Source organism: Seriola aureovittata, chromosome 14 (assembly GCF_021018895.1).
Source record: "Seriola aureovittata isolate HTS-2021-v1 ecotype China chromosome 14, ASM2101889v1, whole genome shotgun sequence".
In the NCBI taxonomy this organism is placed as follows: Eukaryota; Metazoa; Chordata; class Actinopteri; order Carangiformes; family Carangidae; genus Seriola; species Seriola aureovittata.
This window is the reverse complement of record NC_079377.1, coordinates 11,089,462-11,114,389: the sequence shown is the minus strand read 5'-3', so window position 1 is coordinate 11,114,389 and position 24,928 is coordinate 11,089,462. Positions and strand designations below refer to the sequence as shown.

Below are 24,928 nucleotides of genomic sequence, written 5' to 3'. Positions count from 1 at the left end.
TGCCAGAAACCAATAAATGTGAGGTATGAACACATTGATCAGCTGGACAGTCAGTCAATCAGTCTGTCATTCAGGTCTGTCTGTAATCTGACACTTTGCCCATAACCTCAAATGGCACTGCCTCACATTATTGAGTGATGCTCGCTTGCTCCATATTGCAGTCTTACTAATGTGTGCGATGATTTTTTTATTTTTATCGACGTGTCTACTGTAAATAACAAGTATTTCACATAGAAACCAACAAAGCTACTGAAGCAGGTGAAGAATGTGTAGGCACAAAGCAATTGGCTACAGGGACACTGTATTATGACATTAAAGAACAGGTAACTACAGCTACAACCAACCAACAGTCTAAATGCCCAAGATCTTCAGTTTACTAGAATGCAAAATAAGGCAAGGTCCTAACATTTCAGAAGCTGCAACCAATTTTCTGTCAACCGACTAATTAGCTAATTGAATAATTTTTTCAGCTCTATACAGAAGCAAAGAGATGTAGCAGGGTAGACTTATCTGTCTCAACAATGGGGGACTGATGTGATTATTTTAATTATTGCAGGATATTCCAGGAGACAGGGCCATACATGGCTCCAAGCATGTGTGACTGCATCTTCTAAGTTAACACATCGAAATGGAGGTTACGTTCTCTACTGTCAAAATGCAAAGGCTTTTTCTAGAGTTATCAATAAGGTATGGAATATAGCCGATTTGGGATCGTTCATAATTCAAACAACCATACAGTTCTCCAGACAAACTGAAATCACATTCAAGACTGTGAAAGGTCTGGTCATAAAAATAACAATCAACAACAGAAAGGCTTTGCATGTCTTCAGTTGGGATTTCGTATCCACATATCTTAGTTTACAGATCTGTTGTCATATTGACACTGTTGGCTGTTTGTGTCCTGTCATAAAACATAATGTATCAAGTTGTACAGCACTAAGAGAGGGCAGTAGTAGTGCCAAATCCCGGATATATTTGCATATCTGGGGTGCTATAAATTTATAATGTAGAGTTCTTTTTTATAAGCTGCAGCAAGTTGTAAGACAATTCACAAAACTTGGCATTTTATCCGAATGGCTGCTAATGAACTTTTGGTTGTCCCACTGGAATATTCAAAGCAAAACTACACAGGCAAAAATGAATAATAGCAAGAAAAGTGCTGGCTTCTGTTATATTTCTCTTTTGAAAATGAGATACACAATGAACCCGCGATTTTTTTTTTTTTCATTATTACAAACTGAGGTATCCCTTTATAGCATAAATAGATATTTTTTTACATTTTATGATTATATTTCATGACGATTTTTCATCTTTATCTTTACCATTGTAATCTACATCGTATTATTTTCTTTGCTGAGGGAGCAACTGTTACATAACCTAATTTCCCCCTTGGATCAATAAAGTATTCTGATTCCTGCAAAATCAGTAACTTTACTTGTGTTGGGTTTACATACAGTACACCTCTGTAATTGTAAGAATACATCTATTCTATTCTATTCTATTCCAAATATATTACGCAAATACATTTAGAGATAGTCTCTGCATGTCCAAATGCAGAGGTTTTACTTTCACATATACACGTAGCATTTCATATGTGGACAGTGTTTATGGAGGAAAAGCATCCAGTCGTAATCCTGCTGTTCTGTTTTATTGTCTGCATAATATTCTGTAAATACATGAATAGTACATTGTGCCCTCTGATTACCCTCTATTTTTATATCATCTTATGTCCATGGAGATTCAATTACTGGCTGAATATAGCTGATTTATGTGACCATTCAGTGCTGCCTGGTTTAAAATCAGGGAGAAATACAGAAAATATGCATTCATCAGTGTCTCTAAATGCCATAATGAGGTGAAAGGATAGTCAGGACCGAAATGGTTTCTTTGCCTATTTGCTGTTCTATCCCTCTCTACTGTCTAACTAGCTAACACCGTGTTGGGAAGAAAATGTGGCTATTGATGTCCTTGAACTTTTGCCTAGTTTAATAAATTCTAATTAGATTAGAGCAAGAGAGTGCATGAAAAGACAGCTTCTTTTTTTTTTCCTTTGCTGATTAGACTGGGGAAAAAAATGTATGCATGGGGCTACATTTTTTGCATAGAAAAGCTCATTAAGGCTGCTCTCACAGAAGTGCAAGGGAAGTGGGAAGAAATGGCTAAGCCACTCAGGTTCACAGATCACACTTGTGTTTGTTGTGTGAGACACACAGAACGAACAAGTGGTTGCCTTCACATGAGGAAATGTTGCATGCTGAATAACAGTGTACATATGTATTGATCAGTTACATCAATTCCTCATGAGTATCTCACAAAAACACAAAGTTATTCCACTTTGACGAATTTAAACAGAGTCATTTTGTCATATCCATCCAGGCACTATCCCAATAAACTGTGAGACATTATGTAGAATACTTGCCGCAGCCATGACAGATTATTCTCTGCAAATTAACCGCTTCACCTGGTACTATCAGTGAATTGAAGAAAGGGATATCTTTTAAATTACCTCCTTCTTTTTAAAGGCTTACAGCACTTTTGCTGAGAGGCAGAGGACCTGAGCGCTTTGACTGGCTATCAGACAGGTACATCGACAATAATGTGAACTCGCCCATACAGCCAAAGCTATTCAGCCAAAAGGTATTGGTGGGGGGACTAAAGTGTCATGGGCCTTTAAAACTCTGCGTTCCTCTGCAGCAAGTGTGTCGCCAGCTCCCTATTTCACTGCTCTGCGGAGCACAGCTGAATGGACAGCAGCCATTGTGTGCCCAGATAATGCACTTCAATCATCCTTAATGTCATCATAGCTAAAAAGGCTCAGAAGCCTGGCTGAAGGGGCTTTATTTCCTCCCATATCCAAAAAGAAAAATGGAAGTTTTAATAATAAGATTTACAATGGTGCTTGTTTTGCACACTAATTATACTGACCAGCTGTACCTCAGTACAGTATGTGTATAGGGTTGGGAATTTGAAATGAGTGTTGTGGCTGTTTGTGATGCGCATATGTCGGTGGCCTCTGGGTGGGAAACATTTAAGCAGTCATGTTCAGGTTAAAGCCGATTTAATTCACTTTGTTGAGTTGAGTTTTTTTTTTTTTTTTTCTTTCTCTTTTCGTAACACTTAATATTCTGGACATGGTAGGCTGCAGGGAAAGCTTGTGGTGTGGTAATCGATTCCATACATTGGCCAACGGTAAGATGTTGAATGGCTAATTGACCACAGTAATGGTGCATGGCTATGTGGTGGACGATGGAGACGTGCACATTAAAAAACAATTAATTTTCAATACTAATGTCACTCTTGGCTGCCTCTGCTGCTGCATATAACAAGGGGCTGTCACTGATAAGTCATTTCATACTCCATCTAGGATTTGATCCAGGCTCGCTATGCAAAGTTAGACTTGTTGGATTGAGACACACTTCTGCCTTCCTCCTTTTTAGAGCCACCTGATTAGAATGAAGTCTTTTCTTTTTGGCTGATGAGTCCTTCTTTGCAAAAGCCACGAGGTCCAGGTCTGGTCATACACTGATCACATTTTCTCTTTCTAGCTACTGAGTCAAATTTCTTTTACTCTTGTTTACAGCATATTTCAATCTGCCTGCAGGCAACTTTGCACTTTGGCAGCTCCACGTGGCAACAAGACATCATTCTGAAAGTTGTAATAGCTTCTTTCTCCAGAATTTATAACCTGACCTCAATAAATCACATATTTGAGCTCTAATTTTACTGTGTTAGTAGCTGGGCAACGTTGGAAATGATTTTAAAAAAAGAGCCAGCAGGTTCAGCCATAACTGTTTAGGAGATTTTGTTCTCATTTTTTTCATTCCGATTTTGATTTATTACTTTTAGTGCATGTTTATTAATTTACATGCACATGGATATTTGATGTCTTTGATATGGTTACAGTACACTGCAACATAAAGTAAAAAAAAAAACCCACACTGAGGCAATGGCTTGATTGAAGAATCACAGTAACCTAAATTCCCTGTGTAATAATCTGTGTGTAAATGGTGTGTTCAATAATCTAGTTAATGTTCAGAAAGATGTAGCAGACTACAGGAGACATCTTTGTTAGCATCACATTGTCAGATGAGGAAAATGGAGCAACTTCACTGGTGCTTATGCTTTTTTTTTTCCCCATTGATGAGTAATTGCTGCTGCTTTAGCCCAACACACTGATGTTTCTGTTTTACATCCCACCACAATTGGCAACACAGCTGTTTGTACACAGACAAACCACTTTGTATCTGGTTGACACCGTGGCCTTTATATGGTCCAGGAGAGAGACCCAAAAATGACAAACGTGCAAATGAATGGAAATGTTCTATTATTTGTTTGCTATCAGGTCTTTCATCGGCTTTTATATGGATGATTCCAAAGGCCTCGAGTGGATAATAACCTGAGACCTTTTTCAGGATGCAAAAATAAAAAACATCATGAATTAATTATTCCAATCTTTAAATGCACCCCTCCTTTTCTTATATCACACAATTACTTTGCCCTACTGAAATTACAATTATCCTCCACAAAGACTCAGCATAATTTCAACGGTGCTATTCAGCATAATTTAAAATTAAGATAATGCTTCTTTGCTCTTACTTTGACGGTACTTAGCATCTCTTTGATATAGGTTTGCAAAAGTTTGAAAAATAAGACTGTGGATACCTGCATTAAACTTGAAAAGTACCCAGCATCATGCTTGGCAGGTTGGTACAGTTCAGTTTGGATGGTATTTTATTGAATGACCTTTCCAGGGTGATAGTTTTTTGTGACTCTGGCAATGTGTCTATTCATTCTGTGTTTGCCTCTATTACAAAAATCTAGACTAGACTAGAGGAGAGATTTCACAGAAGCTAAAATGAGACAGAATCAAACCAAATGAGTGGTTAGATTGTGTGGTGTGTTTGTCTCTGTATTATAATGTGTTCCCATAGATCGTCAAGTGGTTAAATCCCGTGACTCTCGAACCACATGCCCCCCTGTCCTGGGATTGAATCCCTGTGGGGTTTTCCAATTCTCTCCCTCCCTCAACACTTTACAACAGTCTAAATACAGAAGAGAAAATACTACAGGTTAGAGGAATGCGCACCTCACTTAAAAAAAAATATCATTCTGACATTGTCCGTCATTTCCCAGAATAATTGAATAGATTTGATTAATGCAGACGACAAAAATGATGACCTATTGCATATTATTTTTTTGGTTTTTTAGTTGGATCCTTAGCTAAGTGTGAGCCATGCTTAGTCAAACCACAAACAAGTAATGCTGTATTTGTTGGTCAGACTGAGCTGAGGCTGTGTTGTGTTGTTGGATGTTTAAGAGCTTCATTTTAAAACTGGCTTGAAATAGAAATTGTCATTTTGCAAGTCAAAATCCTGGATATTTGCTTTAAAATTAAACACAATTTAAATATAAATTCTCTTGAAAGGGGAATATTCAAATTAGATTAATATAAGTGTATTTGATTGGTTATAAAGAAAAACAAATAGTGATTACAATCCTGTACAGCCATGCATGACTTTGAAACTTGTAATAACTATGATGGTTCTCATGTTCCAGGCCTTGGCATCAGAATCCATTAAATAAAAATCCCATTGCGCTGCTGTTGTGTTCTTGTCTGAGGACATTTCAGCATCGCTACTGTGTCCTTGTAATTATTTTGGAGAGCGTATTTGCTTTAACATGAGCTTAGCCAATGAGCCAAGACAGGGCATGTTGCAGGCATCTTCCTCATGACTAACTTGCATATGACACAATGTTCCCTGTGCTGATAGATGCAGGGTGGCAGTCTGAAGCAGTGGGTTTTACCACTGCAAAAGGATCAGACATGATTGGTGCTGTGGAAAAGCTGACAGCATGAATTATGAAAGTCTCATTAGGGGCTGTTGGAAATGATTTATCTTGCTACGAAATATGGTCATCCGACCACATTTGCCTCCATGGCTACAGAGTCCATATTGTGTTTTGCTCTTTTAATTTCTAAGGTGTATCATTTTCCGTTTATTAGCCAGGAATTTCCATGGAGGCTAATCCATGACTCTATTAAACCGAAGGTCACTACTTGATATGCCAAGCAAAATGGCTCAGAAAAGGACAAAGTATGCTCTTTGAAAATTGGCTGCAGTCGCAAAGGTGCTAAAAAATGTGTCATGTTTCTCACTTGACAGATGCATTGCTTGGCATGGTGGCGTTGAGCTTGGCAGTGTGCGTGACTGCCAGGTCATCTACTGGGGTTGTGTGTTTGTATACTGATGCCAAGTGCAGTTTCCATAGTTTTCCAATGTCCATTCACAGAAGCATTGTTGTAGCATACATATCACAAAGAATAACTATGCAAAAATGTACAACCATATATTAAGATGATATCCTGCTGGTCAAAAAAAATAAATAAATAAATCTTGTTTTGATGCAATTGGCCAGAACTTACAAGAGAATATTTCATTAAATGCTTTAAGCATGAGACTAGTGTCCCAGATATGAGAAAGCCTCCGTGTTTCACAGTGTGTGTGTGTGTAGTTTCTATACTACTCATGTAACATGACTTCTCTGTCTGAAATGGTTTCATTAGTAATCCGCTTCCATCCTTGTTTCTGTTGGTGCACAGTAGTCCTTTCAGTTGTGTCCCTGCAGCAGCCCCACTTTTAGTCACGGGTGGTTCAGCCGTGTTGCTTTTTGAAAAGGCGGGTGATTTCGCAAGTTATAAGCTGCAATCTTGGCATTGCTTTCACTTTAAAAATGCTCCATAGGCGGATCCATTTTCTGATAGCATCATGCAGCTGAGCTGAAAGCGCGACACACTGCTCACATTATCATGCAAAGGGTACATCGTTGTGAAAACCCAGAATAGATGACAAGGAAATGAGTATCTTCATTTGTTGTTGTTGTTTTCAATTTTCCTCCCCTCTTATTTAAACCAAAATGAAGCCCTCTTTCCGGAGAGTGATAAGCAAGCAATTGTTTACAACCACAGTAATGTGGATGATGCTTTTGTTTCTAGAGCTGGCAGTTTATTATAGTGTATGTATAATGTTTAGACTGTGAAATATTCATCTAAACCGTGTGGTTTTTGACAGAGCAGATATTCAATTTGTAGATGTTTGGCCAAGTTGAAACGATATGAAAACAGACAGCTGAAGCCTGTTCCCTGAAGTGTATGGAAAAGAGGAGGAATGATCTGCTCACGGCACCCAGCAACAGGGCTTCTTGATCCTGTGCTTTGATAACGTCAGAGCTCCATCTAGGTTGCTTTGTGAGGTACTGCTCAATAACCTTGTGATTTAGCATTGTGCTGGAAACTGGAATCAGTGTAATTTCCATAGCCACTCATTTGCCAGCGCATCAGTAATACAAACTATATCCTGTCTTGCTTACGACAGACTGTATTCCGACAGCTTGTCTCGCTCCATTTTTAGGCGAGTTCACATGACTTTTCAATGAGGTGCAGTGGAAGTTGCACAGAATTCTAATTTGGCTTCAATCTAAGTCATTAGGAGAGTCAACAGGAAGCAAACAGATGGCAGAAGGAATATGATGGATAATTGTATGTCTCAGAGGACAATTCGTAATTTGTATCTGATTCCGTGCAACCCCCTCATTTTCTTAATGAAGGACTAATTGAGTTTTTTAGATTGGCTCAAGCATATGGTCCCACCAATAGTGAAGGATTTGTATAATAGCTGTAAACAGATACATGGACGACAGTGGAGTGGATTCATAAGCTCCTGTTTGAATCATAGTCTGACTTAGACGTTGGAGTAATGTCTTAGAATCAGTTTGGATGTGGAAGTGTATTTATGAACTAAAAAAAAAGGTGCATCCTCATTACATCATAACCACCATCACTATCATAATCATATGATCTTTTTTTTTTTTTTTTTTACATTGATTAGTAGTCTATCAGTTTTGTCTCAAACACTGACACTTACTTTGAGAAAATCAAATGTACTGTCCTGCCTCTAAAATGTTGGCATAAATAAAACATAGTGGTAGAATCTGTACTTTACTTATGACTAAATGTATATTTGATGGTTTTTTTGTAATGTATTTTTTATGTTTTCTACTGTAACACATGACTGATTTTCTTTTTGCTTTCCCCTGGAATGTGTTTTTGTTATTGTAACCTTCTCCTTCTCTCTCTGTTGTATTATTGTTAATTGTAAGTGTTATGTTTATTTTTTCTATAGAGGAAAATCCATAATGAACCTGAACAGGCTTTGATTATTTCTCTGCATTGATGTTTTGATTTAATACCTCCACAAAACAAGCAAATGAGCAGATGCTGTTGCTACAAACGAGTTTGTAGACCCTTAAATTACATTACAACTGTTTCAGCAAGTGGTCAATATTACCGTTTGTAAAGGTTAATGTTTTTAAATATATTTCCCTAGTAAACTAAAATCTTAACAGAAGTCCAATATATCTACAAAGGTAGTTTAAGCACATTACAACCCAGAAATATCACTATATTTGACCGAAATTTTGCCAGCCTCGGTAGCTCAGCTGCTGGGGAATGGATGAAAGACAGGCGTGGGATAGGGAGGTATCCCTTTTCCTGGTCTGCATGGACTGTGCACTTGTCTCTATTTTGGGAACTTACACTCTTCAAAGTGCAGTAGTAATGAAGTGCCTCTCATTAAGAGCTACATTTGTGACAGGCAGTCAGTCAGGCAGGAATGCATGGAGGGCAGTGAGTGGAGCAGCCCTGATAGGAGCTACTCATAAGGGCTTCTGAGTAAAGGCTCATTTCATGCAAGGTTAGACACATCAGTCGTTGGACATGAGGCTGGCTTTTACTGCCTTTCAATAAAATTACACATGGAACGTGTCCACACAGTGAAGATGAACCTGGAAATGAAATGTCTTCCACTGGACTCTCTGCGGCTGGCGTGATCACTGCCAGTGCTTAGGCTTAAAATTCCCTGCATGCAGTGGATCAAAGCCTTAGTGATGACAAAGGTCATGGGCCCAGGGAACTTTCATTCTCTTTGATTGTGTGCTGAGTCTTTATTTGTTTGTAATGTGTACCGCGTGTATTTAGTAGCAGGACATTAATTAAATCAAGCGTGAATATCTCTGTAAATACGGCCACTAATTAAGCTTGAAAGCATCAATGAGCTGCGATGGGTCAGAAAAGCTTTGAGCCCACCAAATCACTCTCTCATAAATAGTTTGGCTAGGGCAGGAAAATAGTGGCCAGCACTATCCATGTTTGCACACCTTTGACACTGATGAAAGCCTGTGTTGCCACAGCACATACAGTAACACAGTTGCCTCAAACTCAGAGCCCTGGTATCCTTTCTGTCATAACCTTCATTCATTGTCACCTGCTGAGGTCACAGCCCAGCGGTGACTAGGCTGTTGCGCCTGCATAGCTGGTAATTTGAGCAGACATTTTGTTAAAATTTTGGCCACAGACTTTGGTTGTTTTTTAGCTGCTCCACAGCTGCCGTGTCTGCATGCAGTTCTGGCTTGGCTAACAGATGCACCCCTGGAGATCGGCCTCCAAAGCTGATTGAAACAGAAGAGTACTTTTCCTTTTTAGAGCGGCCAGACATATCTCACGGTAAGATCAACTTGCAAAGGAGCCTGACTCACAAGACTAGCAAGCCAATCATTATTCACACTCAAAATAGCATAATCTAATTTCCACCTCTTTATTACCCACCAGATTTGTTGATAATCCCTGAGAAGCAGGCAAAATGGCTGCCATTATAAACTGATGGCACAGCGTGGTGGCAAAAAGAGGACCTTGCTTGCACCTTTTAAAAGATTAATTTTTATTTATTTATTTTTTGCACTTACTGGAAGTAATTGCAGGTTTGATGTTGCATAGTGTAACTGAATGGAGTGCTGATTCTGCCCTCTTAAGTAAAAGCGTGTGTGTGCGTGTAAAATATATAATAGGTTCCCAAAATATTAGGTCTATTATTTTGTCAGTCAGTCAGTAAGAATTCATATTTGTTGTATATATTGTAGACGTTGGCCACCTCAGGTTTAACTTGCCTGGATGTTCAAGCTGCTAATGTTAACAATTACACAGAGACGTGTTACTGTATCTGCAACTGAATTTTGGTTAATGTATGTATGGTCATGTATCTGTGGTGAGTGAATCTGCTGACATTTATACTTCTGGGAGATAGAAGCCATTTTTTGATGAGACAAAACACTTATTATTGCTTAATGTACCTTGCTATTTTATCTAAAGGGAAACACATCACACAGAGGAAATAATGTAGATATTACAATCTAACAATACATAGTTAGAATATGAGGTGATCACATGTCTCCATGTGCAGTGATCCTATATATAAAAAGACAACAGTTTTATTCCAACATGATGATAGGTTATGATGTTAATGATGCCCTTAGCCTCACTTTGTTCAGTAAAAACAATAGACTGCAGATCGACTGCGTTTCCATTACAGTATCTGCACTCATCTGATAGATACACTGGCCTATATGACAGCTCTTTGTAAATTTTTAATTCCAAATGTTCCCTCAGTTATTACTAATTCCATGCAATTACTATAATCCATAATATAATTGAGGTCTACTTGTAAGAACTATACAGTATATAAAACAATTCTTCAGAATCCACTCCTTTCTGATTTCTTTTTTTTTTTTTTTTTTCATTTTTAAATGATTGCCACAAAAAGCTAAATGCCTTTAGCCTAACAGGTTTTTGCCTTTAATAGAAGGAAACGTGGTTATTGCTGATCTGTCTGCCAAGGTCATCCACGCAATTCAGCACCTTATTTTACACAAATGTACATATACAAAAACTTAATCTCACAATATTCTAGGTATTTCTGGAAACCATTGCTGCTATTCCTCTATTTTGTCAGTCCTGCTAAATTTCACGGTCACTGCCATTCCTGTAGAAACCTGATGTTTAATTCCTTGTCCAAAAAACGCATGCTTTATTGGTGGCGCCTCAAGGTTATGTGCATGCAAAACAAAGCGAATGAATCGCTCATTGCACTAAAGGAAAGAAAGCAGTGATGGAATCTGATGGAACCAGTGATGGATTTCTCTGAATGGCATTGTCTCTCTGTTGTTGTTGGGGCATGATGGTTGATGGATATCAATAATAAGTATTTTCTTTATTCCTGAGTGAAAGGCAGACACCTCATCAATCTTAAACTTAATTTCCTTGGAAACACACAGTTTAAAAGATCATGTCCAAAACTTCAAAATAATGCTGTCTCAAACTAAAGTAATGCTAAACTTATCATCTAAGCTTTCTGCCTTGTAAAACAATGAAGACACATTGTTTTGGGCTGTTTTGACAAATGACAACAGCCTGTCCCTCCAGTTATTCAAATTCTGGTTTGTCTCTCATGGCTACCGTTACACCGCCATGGACTTGAATACAATTCTAGCAGTTCGATTAAAACCCTCGTGCTTATTTTTCAGTACTTTTCTGGTGTCATGTTTCGACATCCTGCTCTTTTCCATTCTACCTTGGGCCCTCTGAAACACAATGTTAGGATTAACATCTTGGCTTAGTGGCATCAAAAGCGACTCAAGTCTCACACACTTAAAACTGAGACTTCTTATGCGCTAAATTAACCAGTTCTCGTTTGTGTACCAACAGGTTGAGCTGTTTTAATAGCTTCCTGTCCAGACTGATTTAGATATAATTACTCAAACATCCATCATGAAACGATGAGTCTGTGATGATGGAAAACTTCTATTTAAGAACCTGTGATGTTTGATTCATTCTGCGCGTCCCTCTGTAATGACTTTGTCACCGAAGTAACTCACTGACATCACACTTAATGACAATTTTATAATCTCTCTCATGTTGCTGTGCTTTTGTTGTGTTGTTCATCACGAGCTGCTCAGAGCTAGATTAGATTATGTGTGACTGACGGTGTGGCTAATATCACTGTTTAATAGGCTGAGCTGATCAATGTTTTGCAGAGGCGTTTTCATTTCCAAAAAAGGTATATGATAGAGTTATGAGCGACAATTTGTGAAGACAGTCGTGTTGATTGGTGCTTAAAAAGGACAATATAGAAGGTAACAGCCTCCAGCACCATGTACTGTACAGCATGTCCTCCTTGATACAGGCACCTTTACATTAATGTTGCTTCTAAATGTAAATAGGAGAAAGGGGCAAGGCAGGAATTATTTCCTTTCAGTACAGTAGATACTGAGAATCGCACAAAACTCTGAAGCTCTGTAGTTGCCTGGTTATGGAATACAGAACAGTGGATTGTATATTGATTTGCACATATTTTGCATTATTAACACCGAATGTTACTGAAAAGTAGAAGCATTAAAAGAAGCCATGTCATTTTCCTAATGAGCAGCAGAAGTGGCATGAAAGTGCTAATGCTATCTTATAGCTTTTAGTGTTAAGCTTCATTTGTATAAATTCATTACACAGCAGTGTGCCCTGCTTTTTTATATAGTAGCAGACGTTCAGGCTGACTAAATCTGACAGCGCTTTTACTTTGCCAAACGGGGGAATCGGTTCATGATCCAAAACACCACAGGGTAGAGCACCAAACACAGTAAAGAGATAACATGTCGAAGTATCTACAGTAGTTAGTCTTACAGGTCTGAACGTTAGATCAACTGCCCACTGTTTGTCAAAACACCAGTGTACCTACACATTCTTTGTCGGGCGCAAGGTTCACACTGTGCTTTTCTGCTTAATTTGAGCAAAATAGATGTGGACATGATCAAATCAGAGTGAAAGACCTTTGAACATGCTTCTGGAGCTCGTTACTTTGTGCAGTCATGGTCCTGAAGACACAAATCAGCATCAAAAGGCTGCAATGTTTGTTTCTACCTGGTCGCTTTCTCTCTTATCATTATACCCTCTTAATATACCTTTTTTTATGTAAGCACCAGCACAGTTTTCCTGATGCTGTTATACTGGGAAGGGATTGTTATCTGAATGTAGCTGACACTTTTTTTGTCTTGATTTATTTATTTATTTTTGCTTAATCCAATCATGGAACATGTTTGTTGATATGATTTGGTTAATGCCAACAGTCTGATGCGCAGATCAAACAGCTGTCCATTTTTTTTTTTTTTTTTTTTTTTGCAGTCAAGTGATTTACCATGTAATTAGTCATAAAATTTAAGCTTTCAGTGGAACATGGTCAGACAAGATGACAGATTTCCTCCTCTAGGCCTCACTGTGCAGGGAGGTCAGTCTTTCTACACTCACAGTCTGCTGTAGGAAACAGGAATCTGAGGCTACAAACTATAGTACAAGTGATGATTTAAACATCCTCCCTATCAATGGCTGATGCATTGTATTGTCTAATGTACTAACATAAGCTATGTGTGAATCTGTTGTTGATGCATCACCTGCATTGCCTATTTGCAAATGATATAATCACCTCATTAGGATCACACTGGCAAAAGTAATGCTAGTTTTTTTTTTTTCTTAATCAAAGCAGTTCAAAAGCAATTTGCATGAGCTATTTAAGTGAGTAAAATATAACGGTTGTTTTTACAGTGTGTCGCTTTGACTTAAAACAGCTGATGCAAATTATGAACTCAATGCAATATTGCTAGCATCACTTTTCTCAGTGTGGCATCAGAACTCATTGTCTCTTTGTCCCTCTATGGGAAACAAAGAGGGCATGCATTGTAATGAATACAGCTCAGAATACATTTGTCTAATTTAATAAAGTCTCACAATATGGACTGGGTCAAAAAAATAAAAAATAAAAAAAATCCTACAAAGATGACAAACTGTTGAGGAAACTGTGGATCAATAGCATGTTATGTCCATGACCCCCTCCTCTGTGGCTTTCTGATGGCTTACACATTTTTACTTTCATTTCCTTTTCTTTTCTTTTCTGGGTGTGCAGGAGGGTGGGGAGGGAGGGAGCTGGTCTGATGAAGTGTTTAGAGTCTTAAAAACCAATGTGAGTTTATTTGCATGTTTGCTATGTGTCTACGCTGTGCTTTCAAGCTCAATTAATACTTCCAACTCACCCTTATAAATTCGTTGCATTGTTCTATGCCCTAGAGAAACGGACAAATTAAATACAAACTTGTGTGGTCTTTGTTTCTAGCCATGTACTGCAGTTGCTTCGAATATCCTGAAAAACAGTATGTAATAAGCTTTTGTTCTCAGAAGATCTTGTTTAAGCCTAGCTTTCATATCAACCTCTATTTTGTCCCATAGAATATGGAATGATCGGAGAGCATACAGTAAAAAGTCAGCGGCCAAGATCAGTTCATGACACAAAGGCCCTGCAGGAGCAAGCTGAATCTGCTAAATTTATGGCACAAACTGGTAATACAATAGTTATGTTTCTTTACTTTATTTTGTTAACTAAACTTAATTTCATCATGCATGCTCTCTCTTGTACTGCACCTTTTAAGTGGAAATGTTTTGCATTATTATTTTTTCCTATACTCATGCTCTATTGCTACATATGAAGTAGGAAGATAAATTTCCCATTTCTCTCTCAGTATTTACTTTGACTATAGAACATAATTGGGTTTTGTGGGAATGTTTGTTTTTTTTGTCACATAGTGAGTTGGCAAGTGGATTACCCTTACAGTATATTCATGGAACATTAATTAAACAGCAGTTTAAAACTAAGGCCCTGATGTAGTTAATCATTTCTTTCAAAGCGTGATAAATTAAATGTCATTCGATGAAAAACCCACCCCTTCAGCCAAATATGAAACACATACTTGGCAAAGGTTGAACTGATAGATGCTGCCCTTAGAGATAAAATGAAGCTATATGGCTTAATCAAGTTAAAAAACGCTGAAATTATTTAAATTCATAATGACATTTACAACATATCACCTTAGCCTTTTTAATAAAATCACAAAGTATTGAAATAAGTGACAGCAATGTCAAAGCAAATCCTTAATTTTTCTTTCATTACTTAGATATTTTTAATTTAAATCTGTCCAGAACACACTTTTTTTTCAGTGGGTGGGTTTAGATGTAGCTGCTATTAAGATTTTTTTTTTATTATTATTATTATTATTTATTTTGGTTTTTGGGAAATGTTTTAATTTTTTTTCATGTGTTGTTCCATTTAAATTGCTGTCATTGAAAAAAAAATCCTTTCATTACCATTTTAATTTGCGACACACCATACTGTACATACATACGTACTGGTACTAACATATACTCATTAACACCTCTCCATTTTACACACGCTGTGAGATATGTTGTTTCCCTGTCCAGTCGCATCGCCGTGCTTTTCTGTTTCTCATTCTCACACAATTTACTCTCCCTGTACTGCCTCATTTAACAAATTGATCCACCTTTCAGTCTATTTTATGATCTGCAAAATTAAGGGCAATGTTTTTAGATCCCTATTTGGCTGAATCTATGTGTCCTTGATACTACAAGTTGAGAAAATACTTTAAAGCATATTGTGCTTAAAATTCTAATATGATTTGATGACTTCCAGTGACATAAATGTATTCAGAGCTGCAATTGAAACTATTCCTCTCTGTATTAAATTATTCCTCTAATGCATAAAGCCTCAAAGAGAATGAATACTTCACCTGAGGGTTTAACATAATCAAACATCAATTATTCGGTGACTACTCTGATGTAGGAATTTGATTGTCCACTCCCATGTCACCAAATAATGTATTACTTTTTTCATTTAGGCTACCATGGCTTTGGAAATCACCCCACTGCCTCATCATAATATACAACTTTATTTAGCATTTCATGGCATTCTGATATTTGACCCTTTAGGACCATGAAGATTGAAAGGCTCAATGCTGTTTCTTCTTATTAGTCTTTTTAACCTCACTCAAAAGATATCTTGAGATGAATGTAACAACTAAGGCCATCTTCCTCACTAACTGCTATGCTACAGTATATATGATTATTCAATGGCAATCTGTCTGCACGCAGAGTTAAACTACTTCAAAGTCTGCTTGCCAAAAATGTCCATATGGGCTCAAAGGCCTGGACCATAGAAACAGAATCCATTTTCGTTCTGTGGCTTAAATACTCCCCATTACGTTTCCTTCTGGGCACTCACAATTGAAATTTGAATATATTGAAAACAGTCTGCTTGGAGCCACATTCACACACATGAAAATGGCTGTGATTTGCTGAATAAAATCAGCTAACTTCCTCATTTTCCTCTACCTCTGGGAGTTAACAGGTTAAGATGGATTCAAAAATTATTTGGATCCATCGTCTAAAAACACAGAATTTGCTCCACTGTTGTCAAGGAAACTAGATAGTTTGCTGCAGTGCAAGGGAATCCACATCTCTGAACTCTTTCTGAACTAACATCCATTAAAATCCATTTTATTTTCTCAGCTGTTGTCTTTCTTGCATGTCACCATGTTCTTATGAGATTTTGTTTGTTTATGCTGATTTCCTCACTTTGTTTAAACATACTCTTGGGTTTCAAAGAAATGCATGAATTATTTTTCAAAGATGAAGTAAAACAGTTAGATGTTCATTCTTATAATCATAGCTAAGCCTTTTCTGTGATCTTTGCATAAATGCACATTTAAACTTGTCGTAAAAAAAAAAAAAAAGATTGATTTACACATCTCTCTTACACTATAAAGACCACTGTTAATGCAACTGCTCTCAGTGATTGCACACACACAACACTTTTATTGTGCTGCATGCAAACAAACCACCAGTCAGAAGAATGAAGCTGCCAATTCAGTATTTATCAAAGATCACATAAAGGCAGCATAGACGGTACAATAGTGTTCTTGTAAGTCTTAAAGGCCCCACCTCACCCCAACGTGACTCATGTTGGCCCTCCCCCATTTTTACTCCACCCCGCCCACCTTGCCCCACCCCGCCCTGTTAGCCCTGCCCCAGGACCATATTGCTGCATTTAACTAGTGTCACCCTTCTCCCACACAGGTGAATCAGGTGCAGAGGAGTGGTCCCAGTGGAGCTCATGCTCTGTAACATGCGGTCAAGGGTCGCAGGTGCGAACAAGAACATGTGTCTCACCATACGGAACACACTGCAGCGGCCCTTTAAGAGAATCAAGGGTTTGCAATAACACTGCCCCTTGTCCAGGTAGTGTTAGCCGCAGATTCTTGAATATTAATGTTTTGCTCATTTGTTGTTTATATGGGAGGAAATGTGTTGCTGTGTTTTAACAAACTTTTCAATGTGTCTATTTAAGAATGTATTATTATCATTATTGTAGATATTATTATTATTATGATTGACCTGATGCTTTCTTTTTTAATGTTATTTTGTGAATGTGTTTTTCTTTTTTTTCATAATCACTTTTGTGTTTTCCATTTCATGTAACTGTAAGGCAATTCATCAGCATTGAAATGGTTTAATGACATGTGGTTCTGTATGGAGCTTGGGGAGCAGTAGATACTGATATGTCATCAGCTTCATTTCTTGAAGGTCAGCCGTGCATTTTAAAATAGCTTGGCAGCGTTTCTTCAAACACGCTGTAAGGCATTTCTTCCTCAACCCATGATGGCATGGCAGATGAGTCACTGGTACTCAGGTATCAGCATCAGATGCTTTTCTGACTGGTGATTGCAAAGCGGTAATGTTTGTCAGTATGCATCTGGTAGGACAGTGTGTCGTTCTAAGCCAGTCACCATTATCCATTTCTGGGAATTGTTTACACAGACAAATATGCTGATTTCCTAATGAGATTCTGAACTCATGTTTAGTCAAGATATTTGATGGCGCTGTTAAGTGTAGTGCTTCTGAGACTGCATCACACACTCTTAATTAATTATGGCTGATCAAAAAATACTGCAAGCTCCATCTTCTGACAGTCTGATCTAGGATGTACTGCACTTCATTTTTAGATGCGGCATGTGTAAATGGGAAGTTGGCAGCTTTCAAAAGGGTCACTCTCTTACTTTGCGTGGACACTTAGAGCTAAATAGAGAATTAGTCATTTCATGAGAACAGTTTTTAAATACCACTCTTGGTGTGTTTCCTCTCTGGCCATTAATATTTAGCTCAGACAGCATTAAACCTCCTATTTCTCAAGAAAAAAAAAAAAAAGAAAAAGCTACACAGCCCAATTCCAGGTATATGCATTCATTTCCATGAAGAATTATTATTAATTTAAAACCAGAACTTAAAGAGCTACCCATGTGAATTCATTATTGTCCTTGATTTATCTCAAGACCGGCAGACAGGCGTTTGCTCATGGCTAATTGTGGATCCAGAACTTTCTTTCACATAATAAAGCAGAAACACTTATCACCAAATAACTGGGCCATAAAACTCTGGGAAGCCACTAAAGCAATTTTGACTTTTCTCACAAGGAGTTACACTGTGTTAACTTTTCTTTTTTTAGAGAAAATAAGATGAGAGTCTTTTTCATTTCTAAAACGTCACTATTCATAATTTACCGTATTGTTTCGTGGGTTATTAGTAAGACAATATCAAATGTACTGTAGTCCTGCAGAGTTGATAAACTGCATTGCCTGATATCTAAAAAAAATCATGGTTTTTCTCTTCACTTACTTATATTAAAACGCGAGTACTGGGATCATAGAGTTTGTTTCTCCAAGTCATCTGAATAAATACAGCTGATATAGCACAAAGTTTACTTAGTTACAGTAGCAAACTGGTAAAAAACAATCCCACCTGGCATGGTGCCACATGAAACACAGAGTCCATATCTAATATTCTGAAAGGCAGACAGATCGATCCGCTTCTTCAAAATGTCTATAGTATGCCAAGGCAGAAGGATATCTCCAAAATAGAGCATGTTTAAATTAAAGACACATCACTGCAGTCTGAAAGGAACCTTACCTTATAGTCACCATCACTGAAAACACCAGCATCGTCTGTGAACAATGGTTGAGGCGCTGCAGGCGGCAGATCAAGCATGCTGTTAGAAATTCTGGGCCCTCATACAAGTTGCGATCCTGTTCATCCAACACAATGAATCTGCCAAAATACAGCAACATTTCTGTTTCATAAAATATCCCTTTTGAATGAGTATCCCCCCCTTTTTAGATCAACCAGCAGCACCCACGGCTTTTTCTTCGTTTCCTTCTTAACTGTAGAGCAGTTATTCAGACAAAAAGCAGTCCTGTCTACAGGAATTCTGTTGATGTTTGACATGTCTACAGTGCAGGATTTGCATCCAGTGCCAACGTTCAGAGCAAATACAGAATTAAAAGTTCTTATACTGTAGCAGAGAATAAAGTGTTGAGGTCGGCATCAGCTTTCAATATTATTCTGTTGGGAAATATATAAATAGTTAATTGTTAATATTAACTAATCTCTCAATTTATCAACCTAACACTCCCCTTTGTTATTAAAACACTGCACACTTAAACAAACATTTTGCAAAATCAGGAGTAAAACATGTTTATTATTTTTATTCCTTCCTCCTGAGGGTGCTAAACTTTTAAAAAATTACTTTCATTTGTGTTAATATTTATTCTTTCTTACAACACAGTCAACATTTAACAGTGTGTGGTCTGGTTGGGGTGAGGGCTTCTTCTTCGGTTTTTAAATTCGTGTGTGCCTAGCAACAAGGGAGAAACCGTCTGTTTAGCTGCAGCTGATAAAGTTCATCACACCATGTCCTAGAACTCCACTGTCAACCACATCTGCCACAAAACACACGAAAGAGACATACCTTTAAACCTGGGTGAGATTTCCCGGCACTGCAGTTAGCACGGCTTAGTTTTGGCTTTAACTAGCAAAAGCAATAAGTAGCACCGCGACACACGCTCGGTCACCGTGTCCGAGTTCCCGACGACATCCGCCTCTACAGGATATTAACGCACCTGTGGATTTCTTTCACAATAAAAGTCGCGCTGATTGCAGTGAAGTTATACTGTATGCCAGCCACGTGTAATGGTAGAAGACATCTGTAATGGATGTGGGCCGATAGTGGAGTTCTGCGCCACTAAGGAAGCAGCCCTGTCAGATTGTGGCTGATTGTCAGTGGGATTAATGTGTTGGTTTTAGCCTTGTCTGGGATTCGTTGATAGTATAGGTAGGCTAGAATAATGACAGCCTTGAACATGTAACAACATTTATAATTTAGGACAGAATATTGCCTATACAAACATTGATATGGCTCAGATTCATGGAAGTTTACATTTTAGCTGTACTAAACATCTGCTGCTCAGTATGTTTGGTTGGTCTGTACAATGTGAAATGTTTAGCATCAGCATTAATGATTTTGTTCCAGAGTAAAAACTGGGTAATTAGTATAAGCAGCCAAAACCTCCATTGGAAACAAGGCATGGGCAAACAAAAAAAGCCAAGGCTTGAGAAATGTTTTTATCAGCAGAAAACATTTTTGCCATCTTAATCATAAGACGACGCTCTATTTAATAAATTAAAAAGTATCAAAATAAAAAACACTTTGGCACAAAGCAAAAGTGACAAACATGTAAACATGTCAAGTATAATCAGTGCAAATTGAAGACAGATCAAAAATGTAAGTTTTTTACTATTGATTTAAAAAAAAAAAAACATAATGATTAGACATGAGTCTAGTAAGTAGGCTAAACGTCAGAGCAGACATATTCTCTTGAGATATTAATCTGAACATTACATTTGACTGAGCCAATCAAACCTGAAAATTTGAAAATATAAACATTAAAGTCATTTCTTGAAAGCCAAGTTTGTTAGTGTAATTTCAAACTCAAAAGAAAATCAAGATCATGGGTTAATCTTGTGAAAGCATGGTTTAATTTCACAGAACAGCACTTATTTAATAAGTAATGACTCCATGTATGACATTTTTAACTTGATTAGGACTCGTACTCTGAGAAGTGGCTCTTTATTAGAGAAGCTCCGTGAACCTGAAGGACTCTGAAACCATTTCTGAGTACTATATGAAAGAAGATGAGCTATGGTATTACAAAAGGATTTCTACCGTCAATTTCTTTGCATTGTGCAAATGTAAGAGCCAAGTGCAACTCTGCATAAAGCAGCCTTGAACTGCAGCTTTCTGCTTCTCAGTGTGGATTTGATATTGCTGTTAGTGGAAGTGATAGTGTCAGTGGAAGCTGCCTCCAAACAGCTCTGTGGCAAAGAAGAGATGGCACTCTGCAACAAATTAAAAAATACTGTATGGTGAATACAGTTGAGCACAAGAGGCAGGCTAACAAGTTAAAAAGGTAAAACCTTGCTGGAATGATATGAGAAGGAAAACCAAATCCCAGTTTACTACTAATTAACAAGAACATTCTTGGCAAATGTATTTTCTTTGGCCACCATCTTGTGCTGATCCAAGAATTTCACCTCTCACAGCACAATGCGATTGCTCACGGCTGTCCCTGTAAATCATGGCCACAGTTCAGAGAAAAAACACACAAAGAAGCAGAATCCTATTCCATCATTGCTAGCTGTGGTGTCTGCCTGCTTTGAACTCAAACTTTCAAAGTAAATGCTTCAGCCACCACGGGACACTTAGCTAAGAGCATCAAAGCAGCGCCTAGAGGCAGGGGCTGGGACAGACGGTGGCTTCCCTCATGGCGAACCATCGGCTTGATTCCATGATCCTGAGCTACTCCACAACTGATCCTGAGATCCAACTATCGTACTGCAGCAACTTTAAGCCTCTGCACAAGATGGTGACCTCTCCGAGGAGGAACCATAAATTCCCTGTGGACAAAGTAGTCAGACATAGATTTCCAAGGTCTTAAATCCCATTTGCAATCAGATGATAAAAGGCCACTAGATATTTTGTGTCTGCCGCCAGTTTCCATAAATTCTGCCCTTTACTTTGTGCCAATCTTTAAACGCTTGAAAATGTATATACACGGCTGCACCCACATCAGACGGTTATTCCCATTGTAATTCCCTATGTGCGCCATTGTAGATGGTTAGAGAACAAGGATTTTGCAACTATAATGTATTTTGTGCACAGCATATATCTTTAGTAGATATGTACTTCTGATACTTGCTCCAGTGGGATTTGGGTTTGATACAATTTCCATCCCCTTAAAGTTCATTTTGGAGCCTTTTAATGCTCTCAGTTGTCGCTGGGATCAAGAAGCCAGCAGTTGCTACAGAAACTAATATCAGAGGTTAAACTTTTACATTTTGAACCAAGTGTGTTTGCCTTTTTATTTCATTACATTTACATTTGTAGGAACACTGCAAGTGCCAAGACAAGACAGGAAGTGTACTTACTTCTGTCTGCCTCTCAGATTTCCATAACTCCCTCTCCGAAGTAAAACTTTGAGCCAATAGCAAATAGTCTCTGCAGTGAGGACTCACCATCTGTCAAAGGGAACCCAATTAAGATCACACACAAACCAAGATGCGCGATGCAAAAGGAATGGTGCGTTTATTCAGCTATTGTTTAAGATTATATAGAAAAAAACAATGATAGTTTAAAAGATGCACATGTGTCAGGGAACACCTCATAATAATTAGTATTTATTTCAAAATATGTATTTTAATATCAACTGAAATGAGGAAGAATGAAAAATGTATCAATAAAATATTTAAGTGATGAATCTGCTGGAAAATGACCTGCAGTGAAGTTTTGAATTGCAGGAAATCAAAGCATACTAAAATTATCCTTAACATTAAAAGTCTTTTTAAATTTGTGTTTATTCAAAGATCAAAAATTTGAAAATGGGTCATTTCACTGTTGCTGCTCTTTAATGTACCTTTTTTAATTCAAATTTTAATATTTTGATCAAGCAATTGTCGTGACAACGTGTCCCCAGTGTCCAAAAATAACAATATGCCACATGGGACATAGAATGATTTTAATTAAGAGAAAAGTATCAGCCTTTGTAACATTTTCAGCATTAATTGCCCAGGCATATACATCTGATGAGGAAACACCATATGAAGCATATCAATGAGCCTCCTCTGTGGTTAAATTCCCTTTTGGATTTGGGCTGTCTAGGCTGATACTTAGTCTGAGTGACCATTTCATTACCAGTCACCCGACAAAAGAGAAAATGTGGCCAGCTATTCGGAGGTCTGGGGCCAGGTTAAGGGCTGTCTGCTTGGCGTATAACCATGATTAGTATGTTGGTGTAAGCAACACGATTGTCAGCCAGTATTAACCTGAAGGTCCACTGCTATTAGACTCCCAGTCAACCAAGAAGGCTCAACAAACTGTAACAGAGGGCAGACCTGCCGCCCCTCACCCGCACCTTGGGTTAGAAAGACAGGATCTTAACAGTTGTTCTGTATGTTGAAACTTCCATGTGAAAGGTTGGTGTTTTTGATCATTTTCTGTACCTTTACCTCTGTGTGAAGCATTGATTGTTAGGGGGTTGGTATCTATTATTATTGTGAACATGCAGTGAACACTAGATTTCCAGAGGTGACTGAAGCTTGTGGCTGAGGCTTTGTGAAGCCACACACTGTCTGTGCGCTCAGTGTTGCACTACCAGTTTTGTTGCTAATTATTTTGATTGATTTTATTTCATTCATGGCTCAGTGCCGTTTGTAATGGGTTTGTTTATGCCATAGCAGGGACAGAGACATTGATTAGGCCTGACGCCTTTTCTGTGCCCGCAGTACACGGTGTATGGGAGGAGTGGTCACCGTGGAGCCTGTGCTCATTCACATGTGGCCGAGGGCACCGCACTAGGACTAGGATGTGTGCCCCTCCCCAGCATGGAGGCAGGGCCTGTGACGGACCTGAGACCCAGACTAAGCTTTGCAACATAGCCCTATGCCCAGGTATTATCTGTCTGTCTATAAATATATTTAAAAAATAACAGTATTAACAATTATCCCTGAAGGCATGAAGGTGAGAGGAATGTAAAAGGTATGACCATAAAACCACAGTTTACCTGATACACAGCTATATAATCATTAATCAATACAATACTGCAAAGGTGAGTAAAAAAAATGAATGAGTGCATTTTGTGGTGCATTGAAAGTAATAGTGCTTACACAATAGTGTGGTTTAGGAAACCCTGTTGAGAGTCAATACTGTGATACTGACGTCAAAATCACTTACCCACATTGCCTGTGAATGGTAAGCAGATTAGTGATGATGAGTTTTTCCACACAGTAAATGTTAGCTTTGCTCTGGTAACAGACTCAGTGAAAACCACTCAGTCCCAGACGCTTTCCCTTCACTCAGACATGGAAAATAGAAGGCAGCTAACAAATAGTGACTGCAGTTTTTGCCTTTGACATAGTAATAATCTAAATGTTAATATGAAGATATTCTTCAAAACACTGTATGCTCTATTCTTCTTTTTACCTCTGGCTGGCACATTCTAACCTGTGGAAAAAAACCAAAGCCTGACTCTCAGCTGCAGTGCAGTTTTCCCAAAATCCACAAATAGTCATGTGACTTTTTTTTTTTTTTGCTTTCCACTTAATGTCTGTTTTATTGGCTTTCAATCTGAGAGAGAATAGTGATCTGAATATCTCCTCCCATTTCTGTCTGCCCTCTTTTTCCCTTCACTTGGGACATGCTTGTTGGGTTGTGGTTGGTGCCCCAGTGGACGGACAGTGGCAGGAGTGGAGCTCTTGGAGCGATTGCTCGGTGACCTGTGCCAATGGCACTCAGCAGAGGACCAGGCAGTGCTCAGCGGCCGCCCATGGGGGATCTGAGTGTCGCGGTCACTGGGCAGAAAGCAGAGAGTGCCATAATCCTGACTGCACAGGTAAAATCCTGAGCCTCTTAATTCTATATCCGCTTTGATGTCTAAATTCAAAATCATGATTTGAAACAGGGGAGAGAATGACGAAAACACCCCGCCCCCAACAGTCATAATCATTACTACAATCATGAGTACAACAATCATTCCTATGAACTTTACTGAGCTGTTTTTCTCTTTCTGTTGGCCACTGAAGAGCTCTGGAGCAAGAACCTCTGTTGTAAGAATCAAGAATAATGTTTAAGACCATGTTCTATCAATTGGATTTGTAAAATCCAGTTAGATATACTGTATGCCTTTCAAATAATTCAGGGTTAGCTGTCCAAACTGTCTGTCAACATCACAGATGTATTAGAGGCTCAAAGATGTCAGCTTAGTGGTC

General features: G+C 38.3%; 1 protein-coding gene and 1 long non-coding RNA gene across 4 annotated transcripts in view; one reads left to right on the top strand and one right to left on the bottom strand.

Annotated features, from left to right (window-relative positions):
* LOC130180961 (uncharacterized) overlaps window positions 1-20,835 on the bottom strand; it is a 67,431-nt gene extending 46,596 nt beyond the window's left edge. Inside the window, exons 1-2 of the long non-coding RNA XR_008829498.1 lie at window positions 19,578-20,835; window positions 18,740-18,877 (exon numbers count right to left, since the gene is read on the bottom strand). This is a non-coding gene — a long non-coding RNA (uncharacterized LOC130180961). The remainder of the gene's footprint in view (window positions 1-18,739; window positions 18,878-19,577) is intronic.
* Window positions 1-24,928, top strand: part of adgrb3 (adhesion G protein-coupled receptor B3) — a 113,069-nt gene that overhangs the window by 31,513 nt on the left and 56,628 nt on the right. For all 3 annotated transcript variants that reach the window (XM_056394648.1, XM_056394649.1, XM_056394650.1), the window contains exons 3-6: window positions 14,156-14,266; window positions 16,853-17,014; window positions 23,447-23,611; window positions 24,388-24,552. In XM_056394648.1, the coding sequence (XP_056250623.1) occupies window positions 14,156-14,266; window positions 16,853-17,014; window positions 23,447-23,611; window positions 24,388-24,552 (603 nt within the window). The remainder of the gene's footprint in view (window positions 1-14,155; window positions 14,267-16,852; window positions 17,015-23,446; window positions 23,612-24,387; window positions 24,553-24,928) is intronic.